The 19366-nt window shown below is 48.4% G+C and overlaps 1 protein-coding gene across 2 annotated transcripts in view; it reads right to left on the reverse strand.

Moving 5' to 3' along the window:
• The window catches only part of MTMR12 (myotubularin related protein 12), a 109792-nt gene extending 96400 nt beyond the window's left edge, over positions 1-13392 (reverse strand). For both annotated transcript variants that reach the window (XM_063960412.1, XM_063960394.1), the window contains exon 1: positions 13083-13392. In XM_063960412.1, the coding sequence (XP_063816482.1) occupies positions 13083-13157 (75 nt within the window). In that variant the 5' untranslated portion in view covers positions 13158-13392. The remainder of the gene's footprint in view (positions 1-13082) is intronic.
• Between the last annotated feature and the right edge of the window lie 5974 nt (positions 13393-19366).

A 19366-nucleotide genomic window follows, 5' to 3' on the forward strand; every position in this document is an offset into this window, starting at 1 on the left:
GGAGGGTCATAGGGGGAGGAGCCAGTGCACACCAGGTAGTCCTAAAGCTTTTACTTTTGTGCCCAGTCTCCTGCGGAGCCGCTATTCCCCATGGTCCTTACGGAGTTCCCAGCATCCACTAGGACGTCAGAGAAATATGGGTGTTCTTTATTCGAATCCTGATGCGTTTGGAGTCACCACCGACCGCATACATATATGGAGGTACCTCAGCGGGCCGACCGATTAGCGCCTTCAAAGTTAAATAGTAGCAAAGTTTAAAAAGGTCAATGAAGTCAATACATACTGACCCACTATGAAAAGCCATCACTGAGGAGGCATTATACAGATACAGGCATAAAGTCCTCTGTATCATGACAATGCACAACGTATGTGACACTGTATTCAATGACGTTAGCCAGCGAGGCATTATAGTTGTCTGCCATTGTAGGCACCGATGGACTATGTGCAACATCCACGTCTCACTGCTCACCTTACTGTTCGCACATAATGGTGAGCAGAACAGGACCCCATTATGCTCTGAGACGGAGACTTTATCACTGAGAAAGACTTCACGGTGTCAGAGGACAGCGAGTACCCAGTAGCCTACCTGGTCATACCATCTTGGGATGGATAACATCACCGCAGCAGGACTACGTATACCAAGGAAGGGTCCAGCTCTACCATCTCTATGGACTTTACATCCTAATTCCACCAAACCAAAGGCCTAATTCAGACCTGATCGCTGCTGTGGGTTTTCGCACAGCGGGCGATCAGGTCTGAACTGCGCATGCGCCGCAGCATGCCAGAGAGGCGATCGGCATCTCTGCCCAGCAATCGCCTCTACCTGATTGACAGGTAGAGGCGTTCGCTGGGAGGGAGGCGTTGGGCCGCCGTTTTAGGGGCGCGGTCCGGGCAACGCAGGCGTGCCCGGACCGTGCTGAGGGAGGGGCGCGGCGGCTGCGTGACGTCACACGCAGCCGCTGCAACCTGGGATGCGACGGGCAGGAGCTGCGCTGGTGGTGAGCTACTCTTCAGGTACAAAAGCATTGCCGCTGTGCGATGCTTTTGTACCTGGGAGGCGGGGGGAGGGCCTGACATATGGGGCGGACTGGCCCTGTGCTGGGCGTCCCCCAGCATGTCAGGGTGGCTGATCGTAGCCGTGCAAAATTTTGCACAGCTACGATCAGGTCTGAATTAGCCCTCAAGAGGAGAGACTGAGACGACAAGATTGATACTGCATTTGGTTTTAGGGTTACATACTAAGTGTCAGCGAGTAGTAAATATCACATGTAGGGGCAGATATATTAAGCCTGGAGAAGTGATAAAGCAGTGATAACGTACCAGCTCCTAACTGTCATTTTCCAAAAACGTAATGATTGGCTGGTGCGTTATCACCTTCCACTTATCACTGCTTTATCACTTCTCCACTGCTTATAACTGCTTTATCACTTTCCACTTATCACTGCTTTATCATTCTCCACTGCTTCTCACTGCTTTATCACTTTCCACATATCACTGCTTTATCAATTCTACACTGCTTCTCCACTGCTTTATCACTTCTCCACTGCTTATAACTGCTTTATCACTTTCCACTTATCACTGCTTTATCACTTCTCCACTGCTTATAACTGCTTTATCACTTTCCACTTATCACTGCTTTATCATTCTCCACTGCTTCTCACTGCTTTATCACTTTCCACTTATCACTGCTTTATCAATTCTCCACTGCTTCTCCACTGCTTTATCACTTCTCCACTGCTTATAACTGCTTTATCACTTTCCACTTATCACTGCTTTATCACTTCTACACTGCTTAGAACTGCTTTATCACTTTCCATTTATCCCTGCTTTATCACTTCTCCACTGCTTCTCACTGCTTTACCACTTCTCCACTGCTTATAACTGCTTTATCACTTTCCACTTATCACTGCTTTATCACTTCTCCACTACTTCTCCACTGCTTTATCACTTCTCCTCACTGCTTTATCACTTCTCCACTGCTTATAACTGCTTTATCACTTTCCACTTATCACTGCTTTACCACTTCTCTACTGCTTATAACTGCTTTATCACTTTCCACTTATCACTGCTTTATCACTTCTCCACTGCTTCTCACTGCTTTATCACTTCTCCACTGCTTCTCACTGCTTTATCAATTCTACACTGCTTCTCCACTGCTTTATCACTTCTCCACTGCTTATAACTGCTTTATCACTTTCCATTTATCCCTGCTTTATCACTTCTCCACTGCTTTACCACTTCTCCACTGCTTATAACTGCTTTATCACTTTCCACTTATCACTGCTTTATCACTTCTCCACTGCTTCTCACTGCTATATCACTTCTCCACTGCTTATAACTGCTTTATCACTTCTCCACTGCTTCTCACTGCTTTATCACTTTCCACTTATCACTGCTTTATCAATTCTCCACTGCTTCTCCACTGCTTTATCACTTCTCCACTGCTTATAACTGCTTTATCACTTTCCACTTATCACTGCTTTATCACTTCTACACTGCTTCTCCACTGCTTTATCACTTCTCCACTGCTTATAACTGCTTTATCACTTTCCACTTATCACTGCTTTATCACTTCTCCACTGCTTAGAACTGCTTTATCACTTTCCATTTATCCCTGCTTTATCACTTCTCCACTGCTTCTCACTGCTTTACCACTTCTCCACTGCTTATAACTGCTTTATCACTTTCCACTTATCACTGCTTTATCACTTCTCCACTACTTCTCACTGCTTTATCACTTCTCCACTGCTTTACCACTTCTCTACTGCTTATAACTGCTTTATCACTTTCCACTTATCACTGCTTTATCACTTCTCCACTGCTTCTCACTGCTTTATCACTTCTCCACTGCTTATAACTGCTTTATCACTTTCCACTTATCACTGCTTTATCACTTCTCCACTGCTTCTCACTGCTTTATCACTTCTCCACTGCTTCTCACTGCTTTATCACTTTCCACTTATCACTGCTTTATCACTTCTCCACTGCTTAGAACTGCTTTATCACTTTCCATTTATCCCTGCTTTATCACTTCTCCACTGCTTCTCACTGCTTTACCACTTCTCCACTGCTTATAACTGCTTTATCACTTTCCACTTATCACTGCTTTATCACTTCTCCACTGCTTATAACTGCTTTATCACTTTCCACTTATCACTGCTTTATCACTTCTCCACTGCTTTACCACTTCTCTAATGCTTATAACTGCTTTATCACTTTCCACTTATCACTGCTTTATCACTTCTCCACTACTTCTCCACTGCTTATAACTGCTTTATCACTTTCCACTTATCACTGCTTTATCACTTCTCCACTACTTCTCCACTGCTTCTCACTGCTTTATCACTTCTCCACTGCTTATAACTGCTTTATCACTTCTCCACTGCTTCTCACTGCTTTATCACTTTCCACTTATCACTGCTTTATCACTTCTTCACTGCTTATAACTGCTTTATCACTTTCCACTTATCACTGCTTTATCACTTCTCCACTGCTTCTCACTGCCTTATCACTTCTCCACTGCTTATAACTGCTTTATCACTTTCCACTTATCCCTGCTTTATCACTTCTCCACTGCTTCTCACTGCTTTACCACTTCTCCACTGCTTATAACTGCTTTATCACTTCTCCACTACTTCTCACTGCTTTATCACTTCTCCACTGCTTCTCACTGCTTTATCACTTCTCCACTGCTTCTCACTGCTTTATCACTTCTCCACTGCTTATAACTGCTTTATCACTTTCCACTTATCACTGCTTTATCACTTCTCCACTGCTTCTCACTGCTTTATCACTTCTCCACTGCTTCTCACTGCTTTATCACTTTCCACTTATCACTGCTTTATCACTTCTCCACTGCTTAGAACTGCTTTATCACTTTCCACTTATCACTGCTTTATCACTTCTCCACTGCTTCTCACTGCTTTATCACTTCTCCACTGCTTATAACTGCTTTATCACTTTCCACTGCTTTATCACTTCTTCACTGCTTATAACTGCTTTATCACTTTCCACTTATCACTGCTTTATCACTTCTCCACTACTTCTCACTGCTTTATCACTTCTCCACTGCTTATAACTGCTTTATCACTTCTCCACTGCTTTATCACTTTCCACTTATCACTGCTTTATCACTTCTCCACTGCTTCTCACTGCTTTATCACTTTCCACTTATCACTGCTTTATCACTTCTCCACTGCTTATAACTGCTTTATCACTTTCCACTTATCCCTGCTTTATCACTTCTCCACTGCTTCTCACTGCTTTACCACTTCTCCACTGCTTATAACTGCTTTATCACTTTCCACTTCTCATTGCTTTATCACTTCTCCACTGCTTAGAACTGCTTTATCACTTTCCACTTATCCCTGCTTTATCACTTCTCCACTGCTTCTCACTGCTTTACCACTTCTCCACTGCTTATAACTGCTTTATCACTTTCCACTTCTCATTGCTTTATCACTTCTCCACTGCTTAGAACTGCTTTATCACTTTCCACTTATCACTGCTTTATCACTTCTCCACTGCTTCTCACTGCTTTACCACTTCTCCACTGCTTATAACTGCTTTATCACTTCTCCACTACTTCTCACTGCTTTATCACTTCTCCACTGCTTCTCACTGCTTTATCACTTCTCCACTGCTTCTCACTGCTTTATCACTTCTCCACTGCTTATAACTGCTTTATCACTTTCCACTTATCACTGCTTTATCACTTCTCCACTGCTTCTCACTGCTTTATCACTTTCCACTTATCACTGCTTTATCACTTCTCCACTGCTTATAACTGCTTTATCACTTTCCACTTATCACTGCTTTATCACTTCTCCACTGCTTCTCACTGCTTTATCACTTCTCCACTGCTTATAACTGCTTTATCACTTTCCACTGCTTTATCACTTTCCACTGCTTTATCACTTCTTCACTGCTTATAACTGCTTTATCACTTTCCACTTATCACTGCTTTATCACTTCTCCACTACTTCTCACTGCTTTATCACTTCTCCACTGCTTATAACTGCTTTATCACTTCTCCACTGCTTTATCACTTTCCACTTATCACTGCTTTATCACTTCTCCACTGCTTCTCACTGCTTTATCACTTTCCACTTATCACTGCTTTATCACTTCTCCACTGCTTATAACTGCTTTATCACTTTCCACTTATCCCTGCTTTATCACTTCTCCACTGCTTCTCACTGCTTTACCACTTCTCCACTGCTTATAACTGCTTTATCACTTTCCACTTCTCATTGCTTTATCACTTCTCCACTGCTTAGAACTGCTTTATCACTTTCCACTTATCCCTGCTTTATCACTTCTCCACTGCTTCTCACTGCTTTACCACTTCTCCACTGCTTATAACTGCTTTATCACTTTCCACTTCTCATTGCTTTATCACTTCTCCACTGCTTAGAACTGCTTTATCACTTTCCACTTATCACTGCTTTATCACTTCTCCACTGCTTCTCACTGCTTTATCACTTCTCCACTGCTTATAACTGCTTTATCACTTTCCACTTATCACTGCTTTATCACTTCTCCACTGCTTCTCACTTTCCACTGCTTTATCACTTCTCCACTGCTTCTCACTTTCCACTGCTTTATCACTTTCCACTTATCACTGCTTTAATCACTTCTCCAGGCATAATACATCTGCCCCACATTATTCCCTAAAGTGGTCCCTACGTTTGCACAAGTGATATTTCTCTTCTCTTGGAGGTACCAAGCCCAAAAAGGAAGGATTTCAGACATTGCCCACTTACTGCGGACTTGTGCATTTCCTATTACATATTGTCTAATGCTGGAGTCCTTCCACCAAAAGAGAAGACAGAACAGAACTACATAGAACACTTCCGCACAGACATAGCTGCAACAACTACTGTAATTATACCTTATTGTGTTTACATTGCGATCACTTGGCAACGGAAAAACACCCTCACTTTCAGGATGAAAGACCGTATAACGTGCCTATGAAGTCATTGATGTTTCTGTGAGAGCGAGACATGTTGGAAGCTGGTTACAGAGCTCTATCCACCTAGCTAATAAACGTGTGTCATTCTGCTCTCCCTTCATCTAGCTCACATGAAAGGGGATATTATGTTTGCCCTCCTACATACCACACCTGACTCCGGAACCTTGGCAAACAGGTCTTACCAGGGTACAGTGAGCGGAGAAAAAAAAAAAGTTTCACAATCATTCCAAACTTCTCCTAAAAAGAAAAAAACAAAACACACAACTTTCTTTTAGCAGAGGACAGAAAACTACCAGCAAAAAACATGCAAGAACCCCATGACGGTATGTATCAGGAGCACACTGAAAACGGAAGAGCATTCCGCAGCAAGGTTTTGTATTCTCTACAAATAACACGATGTACACGTTGCTCAGCATGAATCTTGTAGCCGTCTGATGCCTCCGTTACACAAGAAAAACCCTGTGGCCACACTTTGAAGAAGAAATTAATTCTCTTAAATCTGCATTACGGCTAATTGCTAAAAGGCCCACATCCCTGGCATGTAGTGTTACCACCTCAGCCCTTTAATTCTGGTCACATTAATTACACAGGTTCTGTGGCTGGCTGACTTCAATACTCCATTTCACCTGGTTTTAATCAGCCACAGAACTCTGTGTAATTAATGTGTGTCCTGAATTAAAGGGATGAGGCGGTAACCCTACTGGCATGGTGCTTCCCATAGCTACAGTGTTCCCCTACGCGTCTCCGTTTCTGTAATACAGAGCTGGGGAAACAGTAAGTTGTGCCGCTTTATAAAGTATGCAGAGAAAGTTAGGGAGCGGGATGAAGCTTCCTATTGGTCCTCCTGCTCACACCCAGCTGACCAGGTAACACAGGTCAATGGAGGAGCCATGGGGAAGAGCAGAGTAACATGACCTGAATGCTAGTATATAGACTTTCTCCACACATACTGTGTTATATATGGATGCAATATAGAAGTATATATTATGTATGCGGTACATGCAGTGTCGAACTGGGGCATGGCGGGCCCACTAGAGGGAATGCAGTGGTAGGGGCCCATCCTTAGGGGTGTGGCCAGTCTCCAGAGGGAGTGTGGCCAGTTACCACAGAGGATTGGCTAAGCTTTAGAGAGTGCATGGTCTGGGCCCCATGATAAATATGTATAGTAAATACTGCTAGTGCATGCATGATAATGTACCAGATTAATGACAGGAATGCACTGTATAGAATATACCGTAGTCCTGTGCACTATAATGTAACATATGTATAATATATAATTAGTGCACAGTCTGGAACCTGATCCCTAGAGGAGGATGTGGGCCCTCAGGCCGTAGGGCCCACCAGGGGTTTCTCCTGCACCTCTGTGGGCCAATCCAACCCTGGGAACATGCATTGCTCCCACGTGGCAAGCCACTGGCAGATTGTGGGTATGACAGGGGGTGAATCTAGGCACCGTGACAAGACATTATTGCAGCGACCAACTTACGGCACTAGACTTTGTGAATCCCAATAGGCTAAAATGGGGCGGAAAACCCATACAATGTCATGCCGTAGGAGGCAACACAGACCGTGACAGCGGACGCACTGTTGGCGAGACTCACACTCCTTATTAAAGAGCGTGGACCTCTTCAGTATCTACAGTCATACAGTGCTACTGTCCCTAGCATTAGGCACACTGCATTCTTCTATAGCAACGTACAGGAGCGTGCTGCTAGTGCTCTCTCTCCCCTGTCCGATGCCCAATCTCTAATGCAAGAAGGCAGGAGACTGGTGAGGAGGAGTGCCAAGGTTGTGCAAGGCATCATTAATACCATTTCTGGGACTGGTTATTGTGCAACGACACAAATGAGACAGACTGCAACACAAATATTTAGCAGGTCAAAGTGACAGGGAGGTGATTGGAGATAAGGGTTCATAAACTGTTCTGGAAGTAGAGCGTGATGAACAGGGTAAAACGACGCTTGCTGCCTTCATCCGCGTATTAATCACGCGTCACTTGTGCACACAGCTCACACGTCGCTTCAGCAACATTTTAGTTGTGTGAAAAGCCGTGATAAGGTGACTGGGTGTCAGCAAACAGCTCGCATTAAAGGTACACTTATTAGGAAAGAAAAAATACATATATATTGTTAGCTGTACTGCCTCACAGCCCCGAGGTTACAAGCTCACAAAGGCCATGCCCTGGTCATGTATTGGAGTTTGTATTCCTCCCCCACCCGATACTCGGCCGTACACACTGGCCGACGGTCCCACGATATATCGGCCGTTCAAGAGAACGGCCGATATATCGACCAGTGTGTACGGACCTTTACAGGTGTCCTCAGATTTTCTCCCACATTTCAGACACATACTGGTTCTCCGTGCCATGCTGCTAAATATGTATAGACACACATAAGCGGGAGCCACTACATAAAGTCAGACCTTTAGCCTGTATTCACTGGGTTTCAACCAGCCACAGAACCTGTAGAGATTATAGGTGTCCCGGAGTAAAGGGGGGGGGCTAAGTTTAGGGTACGGGGAGGGGGTTAGGGTTAGGCTGCAGGGAGGGGAGAGGGGGGCAGGAAAGGTATACGTGCCACCCTGGGGGTTAGGGTAAAGCACCATAAAGGGAGGTTTAGGGTAGGGTTAGACCACTTACCAAACCCTGTTGGGATTTCGACTGTCCGAATGCCGCCGGTCTCCTAACCGCCGACGTCCCAACATTTCATACCCAACCCATTTGCGCACAGGCTTTGCAGCAAACAAGGCAAAACCAGACCTATGTAAAAGCCCCTGCCCTTCCCCCGATTGTCACAAGTGCCACCCGCAAACTACAAACTGCTCTAGCGTGGGCTGGTTGATGAGGGGGAATAGCGGTGTCCAGTATATAAACAGAATTGTGTCTTAAGCTGGGCATACACTATACAATTACCTGGTAGATCATCTGCCAGGTGTGGCTGGTTGGAATAAAAATCTGGTAATGGGTGACGATCCACCATTTGCTCTCAAACACTGGCAAATGGACACAAACTGTCGTTCAAACTGGTTAAATCCATGATTAAACCAATTTGTATGAACAAGCTGGTTCCAGCATTCAGTATTGTGTGTGTTAGTGCTCACCACAGCCAAACGCAGACTTCCAGCCATCGCTTTCAAGAGGCATAAAACTAAAAATAATTTAGGCACTAGGAGGTGGGTTAGGCTATGGGGGAAGTTAGAGTTAGACACTAGGAGTAGGGTACGGGGGGCGGTGAGGGTTAGGACTAGGGCCAGCGCACTCACCGGAACGCCATTCAGTCATATGAGTTTGCTGGAACGGACACACATGACTGCCGAGACCTGGAAAACGCAGCTGGAGCCACTTAGGGATGTCATGTTGACGTTCTATCATGTCGACATTTCATCAGTGTTGACACGATGTATGTAGGCATACTAAGCATTTTGACATATTACAACACACCCATTATAATAAAACCTGGAGTAAAGTCCTACAGCAGTGACAGGCAACCTGATACTGGTCATATTGGGCCAACTTCTAATTTTCAAAATGGACGCACATAACTCTTAATTCTCAGCAATAAGTTTAATTAATTTACTCAACGGAAGAGACCGCTATTGTCAATAACATATAATCAGACCTTTTAAACAAGTGCTACAATCTATATCAAACAAATATGACAAGCAGGATGGGTCTGCATGCGAAAGCACAGATGGCCACATGTGGCCCCAGGGCCGCCTGTCGCCCGTCCAATAACGTCTAGAGTCACACAAAAATATACACACAGTCATTTTAAATAATAGACATCTGCGCTGTGGTTCATCGCCAAATATAACAGGCAGATCAGGTCTCCCAATCCAGCTGTCCAGGATGTAATGTAGTTATTACATATACAGGGTAAATGGCTGGTTGCGTGACTGAGCCAGACACACCTCAGCAGGCACAATGTCTCAGAATACCTGAAATCCATCCCAATTCATCCCAGGGACGCTCATTAAACTTTGCCCCAATAGGAAAGGGACTGACGCCTGCTCCCAGGTGCACCACAGGGTTAATAATACAGTATATAATTATTAATAATGTCCTACTTTCAGCTTCATTATTTCAGCACTATTGTTAAAACGACAGTAAAGTTCTGAGGGATATAATTACAAGCGTCTACTCCACATTATTTAGTCTTCCTATTTGTGGGTTACGCCACAGGAATTGCCACCGGGCACGTGTAGCATACTTATAATGTATAGCATGAGAAATAGCGCTTCGGTGTAACATGTGATGCCCAGGATGCAGAGTGGGTACACACTACAGACTAGCGATTACAAATGATTATAGATGACACATATGTAATCAGTGACGTAATGTTATTTACTGGGAGAGATGCAGTGATTGGCCGTGGCAGGGAAGGACAGGGTCATACTCCGTATATGCCTGTGACTCTGTGTGCCAGGAGGCGGCAGGGAGGCTGCTTGGTAGTGACAGTGGATATCGAGGGCAATAGGTGGCAATACGCAGGGCAGGCAGTGAGAAAGGCTATGGAAGTCAGCGGTGAGAAGTGTGATAAATAGATGTGGTAATAGACACAAATTCTCATTATTAGAGAACCTTGGAGCAACATAATAAAGGCGTTCAAGCGGGTTTATGGATGAATGTAAGGTAGGCCCATGAGTTGGGCATAGCAGCAGTGTGTTGCAGGCAAAGTGGCACTGGTCAGGGGTAAAGAAAGGGTGGTAATAAGCAGGCAGTGGATATAGCGGCACTGGCCAAAGTGTAATGCTGGACAGTTATAGAAAGACAGCGGATATAGCAGTAATGGGCAGGCAGTACATACAGTGGCAGTAGTCAGGGGTAGTGCGGAGCAGTAATGGGCAGGCGGGTACATACAGTGGCAGTAGTCAGGGGTAGTGCGGAGCAGTAATGGGCAGGCGGTACATACAGTGGCACTAGTCAGGGGTAGTGCGGAGCAGTAATAGGCAGGCAGTACATACAGTGGCACTAGTCAGGGGTAGTGCGGAGCAGTAATAGGCAGGCAGTACATACAGTGGCACTAGTCAGGGGCAGTGTGGAGCAGTAATGGGCAGGCGGTACATACAGTGGCACTAGTCTGGGGTAGTGCGGAGCAGTAATGGGCAGGCGGTACATACAGTGGCACTAGTCAGGGGTAGTGCGGAGCAGTAATGGGCAGGCGGTACATACAGTGGCACTAGTCAGGGGCAGTGCGGAGCAGTAATGGGCAGGCGGTACATACAGTGGCACTAGTCAGGGGCAGTGTGGAGCAGTAATGGGCAGGCGGTACATACAGTGGCACTAGTCAGGGGTAGTGCGGAGCAGTAATGGGCAGGCAGTACATACAGTGGCACTAGTCAGGGGTAGTGTGGAGCAGTAATGGGCAGGCGGTACATACAGTGGCAGTAGTCAGGGGTAGTGCGGAGCAGTAATGGGCAGGCGGTACATACAGTGGCAGTAGTAATAGGCAAGCAGTACATACAGTGGCACTAGTCAGGGGTAGTGTGGAGCAGTAATGGGCAGGCAGTACATACAGTGGCACTAGTCAGGGGTAGTGTGGAGCAGTAATGGGCAGGCAGTACATACAGTGGCACTAGTCAGGGGTAGTGCGGAGCAGTAATGGGCAGGCGGTACATACAGGGGCAGTAGTCAGGGGTAGTGCGGAGCAGTAATGGGCAGGCGGTACATACAGTGGCACTAGTCAGGGGTAGTGCGGAGCAGTAATGGGCAGGCAGTACATACAGTGGCACTAGTCAGGGGCAGTGTAGAGCAGTAATGGGCAGGCAGTACATACAGTGGCACTAGTCAGGGGTAGTGCGGAGCAGTAATGGGCAGGCGGTACATACAGTGGCAGTAGTCAGGGGTAGTGCGGAGAAGTAATGGGCAGGCGGTACATACAGTGGCAGTAGTCAGGGGTAGTGTGGAGCAGTAATGGGCAGGCAGTACATACAGTGGTACTAGTCAGGGGTAGTGCGGAGCAGTAATGGGCAGGCGGTACATACAGTGGCACTAGTCAGGGGTAGTGCGGAGCAGTAATGGGCAGGCGGTACATACAGTGGCACTAGTCAGGGGTAGTGCGGAGCAGTAATGGGCAGGCAGTAAATATTGTGGCACTGATCAGTGGAACTGCAGGGCAGGAAGTGGGTACAGTAGCACTAGGCAGTAGTAATGCAGGGTACTAAGGGGCAGGAAGTGGATATAGTGGCACTGTGAAGCGTAATGCAGGCTGGGAAGTTGGGACAGTAGCACTAGTCAGGGGTAATGCAGGGCTTTAACGAACAGACTGAGTATAGAAGCACTTGTCAGGAGTAAAGCAGGACAGTAAAGGGCAGGATATAGTGGAGGGGAAAGAGTGTCTGCGGGTGAGTGGGGGTCAGGGTGTAGAGTGTCTGTGGGTGGGTGAGTGAGGGTCAGGGGGTAGTGTGTCTGTGGGTGAGTGGGCATCTGGGACGGCAGTGTCTGTGGGTGGGAGAGTGGGGCTCAGGGAGGGCAGTGTCTGTAGGTGAATGAGTGGGGCTCAGGGAGGGCAGTGTCTGTAGGTGAGTGGAGGTCAGGGAAGGCAGTGTCTGTAGATGAGTGTTGGTCAACGAGGAGGGTGTAGGTGGGTGAGTGGGGGTCAGGGGGTACAGCGTATGTGGGCGGGTGAGTGGGGGTCAGGTAGGGCAGTGTCTGTGGGTGGAGAGTGGGTATCAGGACGGACAGTGTTTGTGGGTGAGTAGGGGTCAGGGTGTAGAGTGTCAGTGGGTGAGTGGGGGTCAGGGTGTAGAGTGTCAGTGGGTGAGTGAGGGTCAGTGTGTAGAGTGTCAGTGGGTGAGTGAGGGTCAGTGTGTAGAGTGTCAGTGGGTGAGTGAGGGTCAGTGTCAGTGGGTGTCAGGGTGCAGTGTCAGTGGGTGAGTGGGGGTCAGGGTGTAGAGTGTCAGTGGGGGTCAGGGTGTAGAGTGTCAGTGGGGGTCAGTGGGCGTCAGGGTGCAGAGTGTCAGTTGGTGAGTGGGGGTCAGGGTGTAGAGTGTCAGTTGGTGAGTGGGGGTCAGGGTGTAGAGTGTCAGTGGGCGAGTGGGGTAACTGTGGCGCTGGCTGCCAGTACGGTGAGGAATATAGCACCGGTACAGGCTGTAGCCGGTCACTCACCTCCGGCGTCAGGTAAGACACAAATGACGGCTGTTTGGGGGACTTCAGCGCCCCTCCCGTTCCGATCCCCAGCATGTCCCCGGCTACAAGCCGCTCTCCTCGGCTCGGTGGAGACTGGAGACAGGCAGACACCGCCCTCTCCAGCGGATACACCGGCCACGCCCACCTCCGCACTCATTGGCTCATGTAAACAGGCTAGTCCCGCCCTCTCTAACGACCACACCACCCGCGCCCATCTCCGTTCTTATTGGCTGTCAGCTTAGACAGAGGGAGGATACGAGCGTCTCCAGGAAACGACGTCCGATTGGTCTATCAGCAATGTTGTTATTTTCCTTCCGTGATTGTTATGATGCTGTTACCGATTGACTGACAGCGGCTCCTGATTGGCTGAGAGCGAGTCCTGATTTGCTGAGAGCGGGACCCGATTGGCTGAGAGCGGGACCCGATTGGCTGAGAGCGGGTCCTGTTTAGCTGGGGGCTGCTCCTCATTGGCTGGCTGTATGTCTCGTCTATATTTATATTCCGGGTTAGAGAATGAGTAGTCACACACATATGCTGTTAGGATTACTGTACTATCCCTTTAAACCGGGATCATGAGTTAAACAGGTTCTGTGGCTGATTAAAACCAGGGGAAATGCAGACTTCAAGTCAGCCAGCCACAGAATCTGTGTAATTAATTACAATCAATATCATGTAAGATAAGTGCTGGAAGTTCCACCACACTTGCCATGCGGGAGACTCACAGTTTGCGGGGAGACCTCCCGCACTCACATCTCTCCTTGTAAAGAAGTCAAGGCGTGGCCTAATGCTCCTCCCACCATCTCATAGCTTGGTAACGCAATTGTGTCACTGCGCAGCAGGGGGTGGGGCCGTTGTCACATGCCAGCATCTGGTCTTCAGGACTTCCCCCATGGGATATGCGTTAAATAAAGCTTGAGAGTGGGTTAGGGTTGTCCATCGATGGTCCTTTGTACTGCACGCACAGACCACGGATGCCACTGGCCCTCCACCGCTCAACATTGGTGTAAATCCATCGATGGCAAAACTAATCGCCATTGGTATCAGACCAACAATGATTTTTAGCAATTTAAACAATGTCTTGCTGAAAGAGGAAGCATGGGGTTGCAGTTAAATTGGTGGCAGTCAGGATCCTGGCTCGCAGGGACTACTCCCACTCTTGGGTGTCCACGACACACATAGAGTGAGAATAGAACCTGTGGCGACATCGAGCCCGCAAGGGGCTTCCTATCGCTTGCCCCGCTGCCGGCGTACTGACGGACGGGATTCCGTTGTCTGTATACTGATGGCCGCCATCCCGACTGTCGGTAATTCATACTGATCCTAAAGCATGATATAACCTTTCAAATTTACCAAGGGAAGTATTAGAAAACGAGGACATGCGCTGAAAATGGAGGGAGGTTCAGGAGAAACTTAAAGAAACATTGCTTCACAGAAAGGGTAGTAGATAAGTGGAATAGCCTCCTGTCGGAGGTGGTAGAGGTTAATACAGTGGAGCATTTTAAACATGCTTGGGATAGGCATATGAATAACCTTAAGGGCCATATACACGGGAGAGATGTGTGCTGAGCGAACCGCTCAGAACACATCTCTCCCGCCGCTCAGCACAGCGCGCATACCTCCCAACTGTCCCGATTTTCGCGGGACAGTCCCGTTTTTTGGGGACTGTCCCGCTGTCCCACCCGCTGGCCACAGTGTCCCGCGGTGGGGGCAGTTGGGAGGGTCCTGCACTCTCTGCTCTGCTAAGCAGAGCAGCGGTGAATAGACGCTGTGCGGACGCGCACAGCGTCTATTCAGTGCAGACAGGAGGAGAGGGGCGTGCCAGCAGCTCACGGAGCGCTGGACATGCCCCCTCAGTGACGAAAATGGGGCGTGGCTCGCGATCGTGGTCCTCCCACAAACCCACACCCCCTTTTCATAGGTCACACCCCTTTTCAGAAGCACTTCACCGCGCGTGTGTCCCTCTTTGCCTAGGATGAAAGTTGGGAGGTATACAGCGCGGTGTGTGCTGAGCGATGCGAGGGAGGACGGGGGGCCACTCATTTCACCCAGCGGGTGAAATGAGCGACGTGCTAGATCGAGCCTGCATGCAGGCCAATCTAGCATCGGCGATAGCAATGCGCGCTATCGCTGTGGGGGGTACACACGAGTGATCTGTGCTTAAAATCTAAGCAATCTAATCAGATTACTCAGATTTTAAGCATGGATCTCTCCGTGAGTACCCCCCTTTACAAAAAACTAAAGATCAAATAGGATTGAGGTTACCTAAAGGATAAAACAAGGGGCAGACAAGATGGGCCAAGTGGTTCTATGTTTCCAATAAGGATCTTAATCAAATTGTTGCCACAGAGTTGGAAGCACACAGTTCTCTAGCATGTCATTGTATGCTGCAGCTTTCAGATTTCCCTTCAGAACTAAGGGATCCAAAGCCTAATTCATACTGGATCTCTGCAGCGAGAGAGGGTCACAGGCAGTGGATGACAGGCAGTGAGTGACGCCAGGTAGAGGTTGAAAGGCAGTGGGTGACAGGGAGAGGCAGTAAGTTATATATAGGGGGCACTGGGCTAGATGGGAAGGGGGGCATTGTAAATTGGGGGCCCCTGGACTAGATGGGAAGGGGCTGGAGGAAGAACACTAGGCTGGAAAAGGGTAATGCTGGGCTGAATGAGGGGAGGACAGTGTGACTGGACAGGCTGTAGGGTTCTTGTGGGGGGGGGGGGGGGGCGCACTCAGATAGGGACAGTGGGCTAATTGGGGAAGGACCCGCCGGTCACATGGCCGTATCCCGATTGGTGATGCGTTCAGCCTGGGCGTCAGTGAGTGGCTGGGCTGTGAGGACAGGAGGCGGGGCCTCTCTGCAGCTCTGTCTCTAGCGATCCTGTGAGAGCAGAGAGATTCAGGGAGCCGCTTTCACATCTCCAATTCCGGATCCCCCCCCGGGAATTGGAAACGGGTCCTTCTCGGGTGTGATCCGTCATTGGACCCTAACAGCTCACTTCCCAATATGCCGGGTCGGGTTGTCATAGTGGCAGGGGACGGAGCCGGCATCGGGGGCGGCGCTGGGAGAGAAGCTCATCTCCGCGCCGCCTCTCCCTATGCTGTGAATGGGTACTGGGTCGACCCGGCAACCCATCCACACTGCGCCTGACCCGGTAATAGCCCGGGAATAACCATTCTTTTTACCCGGGTTGTATTACCAGGTCAGGCGGCCCGGGAATTCTCCATGGGCCCTTTCACATCACACAGTGACCCGTGTCGAGTCGGCAATATGCCGGGTCGATACCGGGTTATTTTTGTAATATGAAAGGGGTATTAATGACATTTGGCCGGCGCAGAGTAGCTAGAACTGCGCCTCTCCAGCTCAACACCATCCTGCAATGCAGACACTGCATCATGACGGCCCTGAATGCAGGGGAGCGGCGGGCCCTGCAGGCATCCCGGGCCCCGTAGTAGCCGCATACCCTGCACGTATGGAGGTTATGCCACTGCTGTAGGGGTTCCACTGTTTTTGAAATAAACGCTATTTGGACAAAGGATTTGCTTTTAAGGCGACCTCTGGCATTTTATCTATGGCATTCATTTAAAACTATGATATATCGTCCCGTCTGCACAGGGTCGTTTCTTGGGGCAGGCGAGCAGTGCAACCGCACTGGGCGCCCACCGCGGCACTAACTGTGGTTCCCTGCTTCCCCCTCCTATTTCTCCCCGAGTAACCCGCTCGGGGGGCGGAGTTTCAGGGATGACGCGGTTGCGTCGTTACGTCATGACGCAACCCCGTCACTCCGCGAAACTCCCCCCCCCCCCCCCCACCCACCCCGAGCGGAGTACAGAGGGGGATCCAAGTTAGGAAGAGGGAAAGGCCGGCGCGAGAAGTGACTAGTGAGGCGGGCCGAAGAGCGGTGATCGCCTCTGTATGTATTCTCTCTCTCTCTCTCTCAATGTGTAAAATGGGGACACCTGCCGTAATGTGTGAAATGGGGACACCTGCCGTAATGTGTGAAATGGGGACTCTTGCCTGCCGTAGTGTGGGGATTTAATGTATCAAGGGCATTGCGGTGTGTGGCATAATATGGTGCAGGGGGCATTACTGTGTGGGGCTTAATATGGTAGAATTTTTTTTTCCTGTGGTGGTCGTGATCTGTTGGAGCAGGGTCAAAAACTGGATCGTGAAGTAGTCTTTTCAGACGAGGCCACATACATTTAGATGAGGCCACGCCCCCTTGCCGGGTGCGCGCGCACGTTTTTTTTTTTTATCTAGGTGTGTGTGGGGGGGGGGGGGGGGGGCGCACATTTTTTTATGTCATGGGGGGGCACATTTTTAAATCTCGCACTGGGAGCCCAATTGGCTAGAAACAGCCCTGCGTCTGCAGCAGACAGCAGCTGCCCAGGGATCTCCATGCAGGCTAGATTCTGTTATCTTGGGTTTCACTTATTTAGTAGGGATGGCCATCGACCATCCAAATCATCGATGGTCTGTATCCGATGTTGAATCATTTTACCATCAATGGCAGAGAACCAGATGGGTTTCTGCCATTGATGGTGGCTGTGGGGCCGATGGTGATGTTTTTTTTTATTGTAGCAGAGTTGGGGGTGGATGGATGGCCGGGCGGACAGTGTCCTTAAGACGAGTGCACACGGAAGGAGGCGGAGCAGAGCCAGCAGCAATGAACAGAACAGACGTGCTCAGCTGTCAGTCAGCTCTCCCCGCCCACCGTATATCTATCTTCCTAGTGAAGGCAGCTACTTGCACCTTGCCCTGCCTAAATGGGTGTATGGAGGAGACAATTACTGTCTCCTCCCTCAGCTAAAGAATTGACTGCGTGAGACGATGTCCTTCCCGTGACAGCCATTGGAGCAAAGATTTTGCGCGGTTTGCGCATTCACAGTGCAAATTTTTGCTCACTGACCATTTCTACAGTGAAGCTTCCTCTGTGTATGCACGGCATTTCGATAGCAAGAACCATTGATTATAAATGGTAGCATAGTTTCCAACCATCGATGGTTCTGCCTGAAACACCCATCGATGGTAACCATTGATGGGTAAGGCACCGATGGACATCACTTTAGTGAGGTACATGCTTATTTTACAGCAATGAATTAATGGAGCAGATAATAATTTTATTCAGCCAGAAAGTACAGCAGCAGACAATGGTGTCATAGATAAACTGGGTCAGACTGACGTAACTCTGGTTCCTTATTGTCCAGAAATTAGTTACTCACCCACTTTATTTTAATTAAGGTTTTTTTGTGTGCTAAAAAAGTAAGATTTTTTTTTACTAAACTGTGTGGGGCCAGTGCAGCCTCTCATTTAATAAGAGCAGGTCAGAGGAAGTGATAGCAGGTTAACATGAAAGGGGAAATAATTATTTCCCTTTTCATGTGGTGAAGCCACACGGGAAATAGACGTGTTGAACTTAAGTACAGGAGTGATGTTATCTAGCCCATAATAACTTGCACTATTTTATTGCACCTGTAAGGCCTGATTCTGAGTAATGTGTGTTGAAAAGAGTGCTCTGCGCGGTCTCCTGGTAGCTGCTGCGGTCCCCATAGTAACGGAGGCGCACTACTGGGCATGCGCGACTTCCGGACCAATGTAATACTGCTAGGGATGGCCATCGGTAGGTTATCCATCGATGGTCACCATTGATGGATAACCTCGATGGTGTAAAATCATCTGTAAAGGAACCATCAATGGTTTTACCCATCGATGGTCACCCCATGCATTAGTGTTGACTGTAATGTGGGCTAATCAGAGCCAGGGGGTGTGGCTTCGTGGGTGTCAGGGGCCAAGGCTAAGCTCCGTGCCCTGACACTATGTGGAAAAAAAATTAAACATTTGGTAGCACTAAACCATCGATGGTGGGAAACCATCTGGTTCTCCCCCATCGATGGTAAAAGTATTCAACATTGGTCATAGACCATCAATGATTTCGAATCATCGATGGTCGATGGCCATCCCTAGATACTGCCCATGCTCGTCATTCCCGCGTGTCTTCCTCTTGGGTCTGGGACTGAGGGTCGACAGCACAAAGGTCGACACACCTTAGGTCGACGCCAATTGGTCGACACACCTTATGTCGACATGGACAAAAGGTCGACATGGACAAAAGGTCGACAGGAACAAGGTCGACATGGAAAAAGGTCGACATGAGTTTTTTATGTTTTTTTGGTGTCGTTTTCTTCGTAGAGTGACCGGGAACCCCAATTAGTGCACCGCGTCCCCTCGCATGGCTCGCTTCGCTCGCCATGCTTCGGGCATGGTGCCT

The sequence above is a fragment of the Pseudophryne corroboree genome, chromosome 1, assembly GCF_028390025.1.
Source record: "Pseudophryne corroboree isolate aPseCor3 chromosome 1, aPseCor3.hap2, whole genome shotgun sequence".
Lineage (NCBI taxonomy): Eukaryota > Metazoa > Chordata > Amphibia > Anura > Myobatrachidae > Pseudophryne > Pseudophryne corroboree.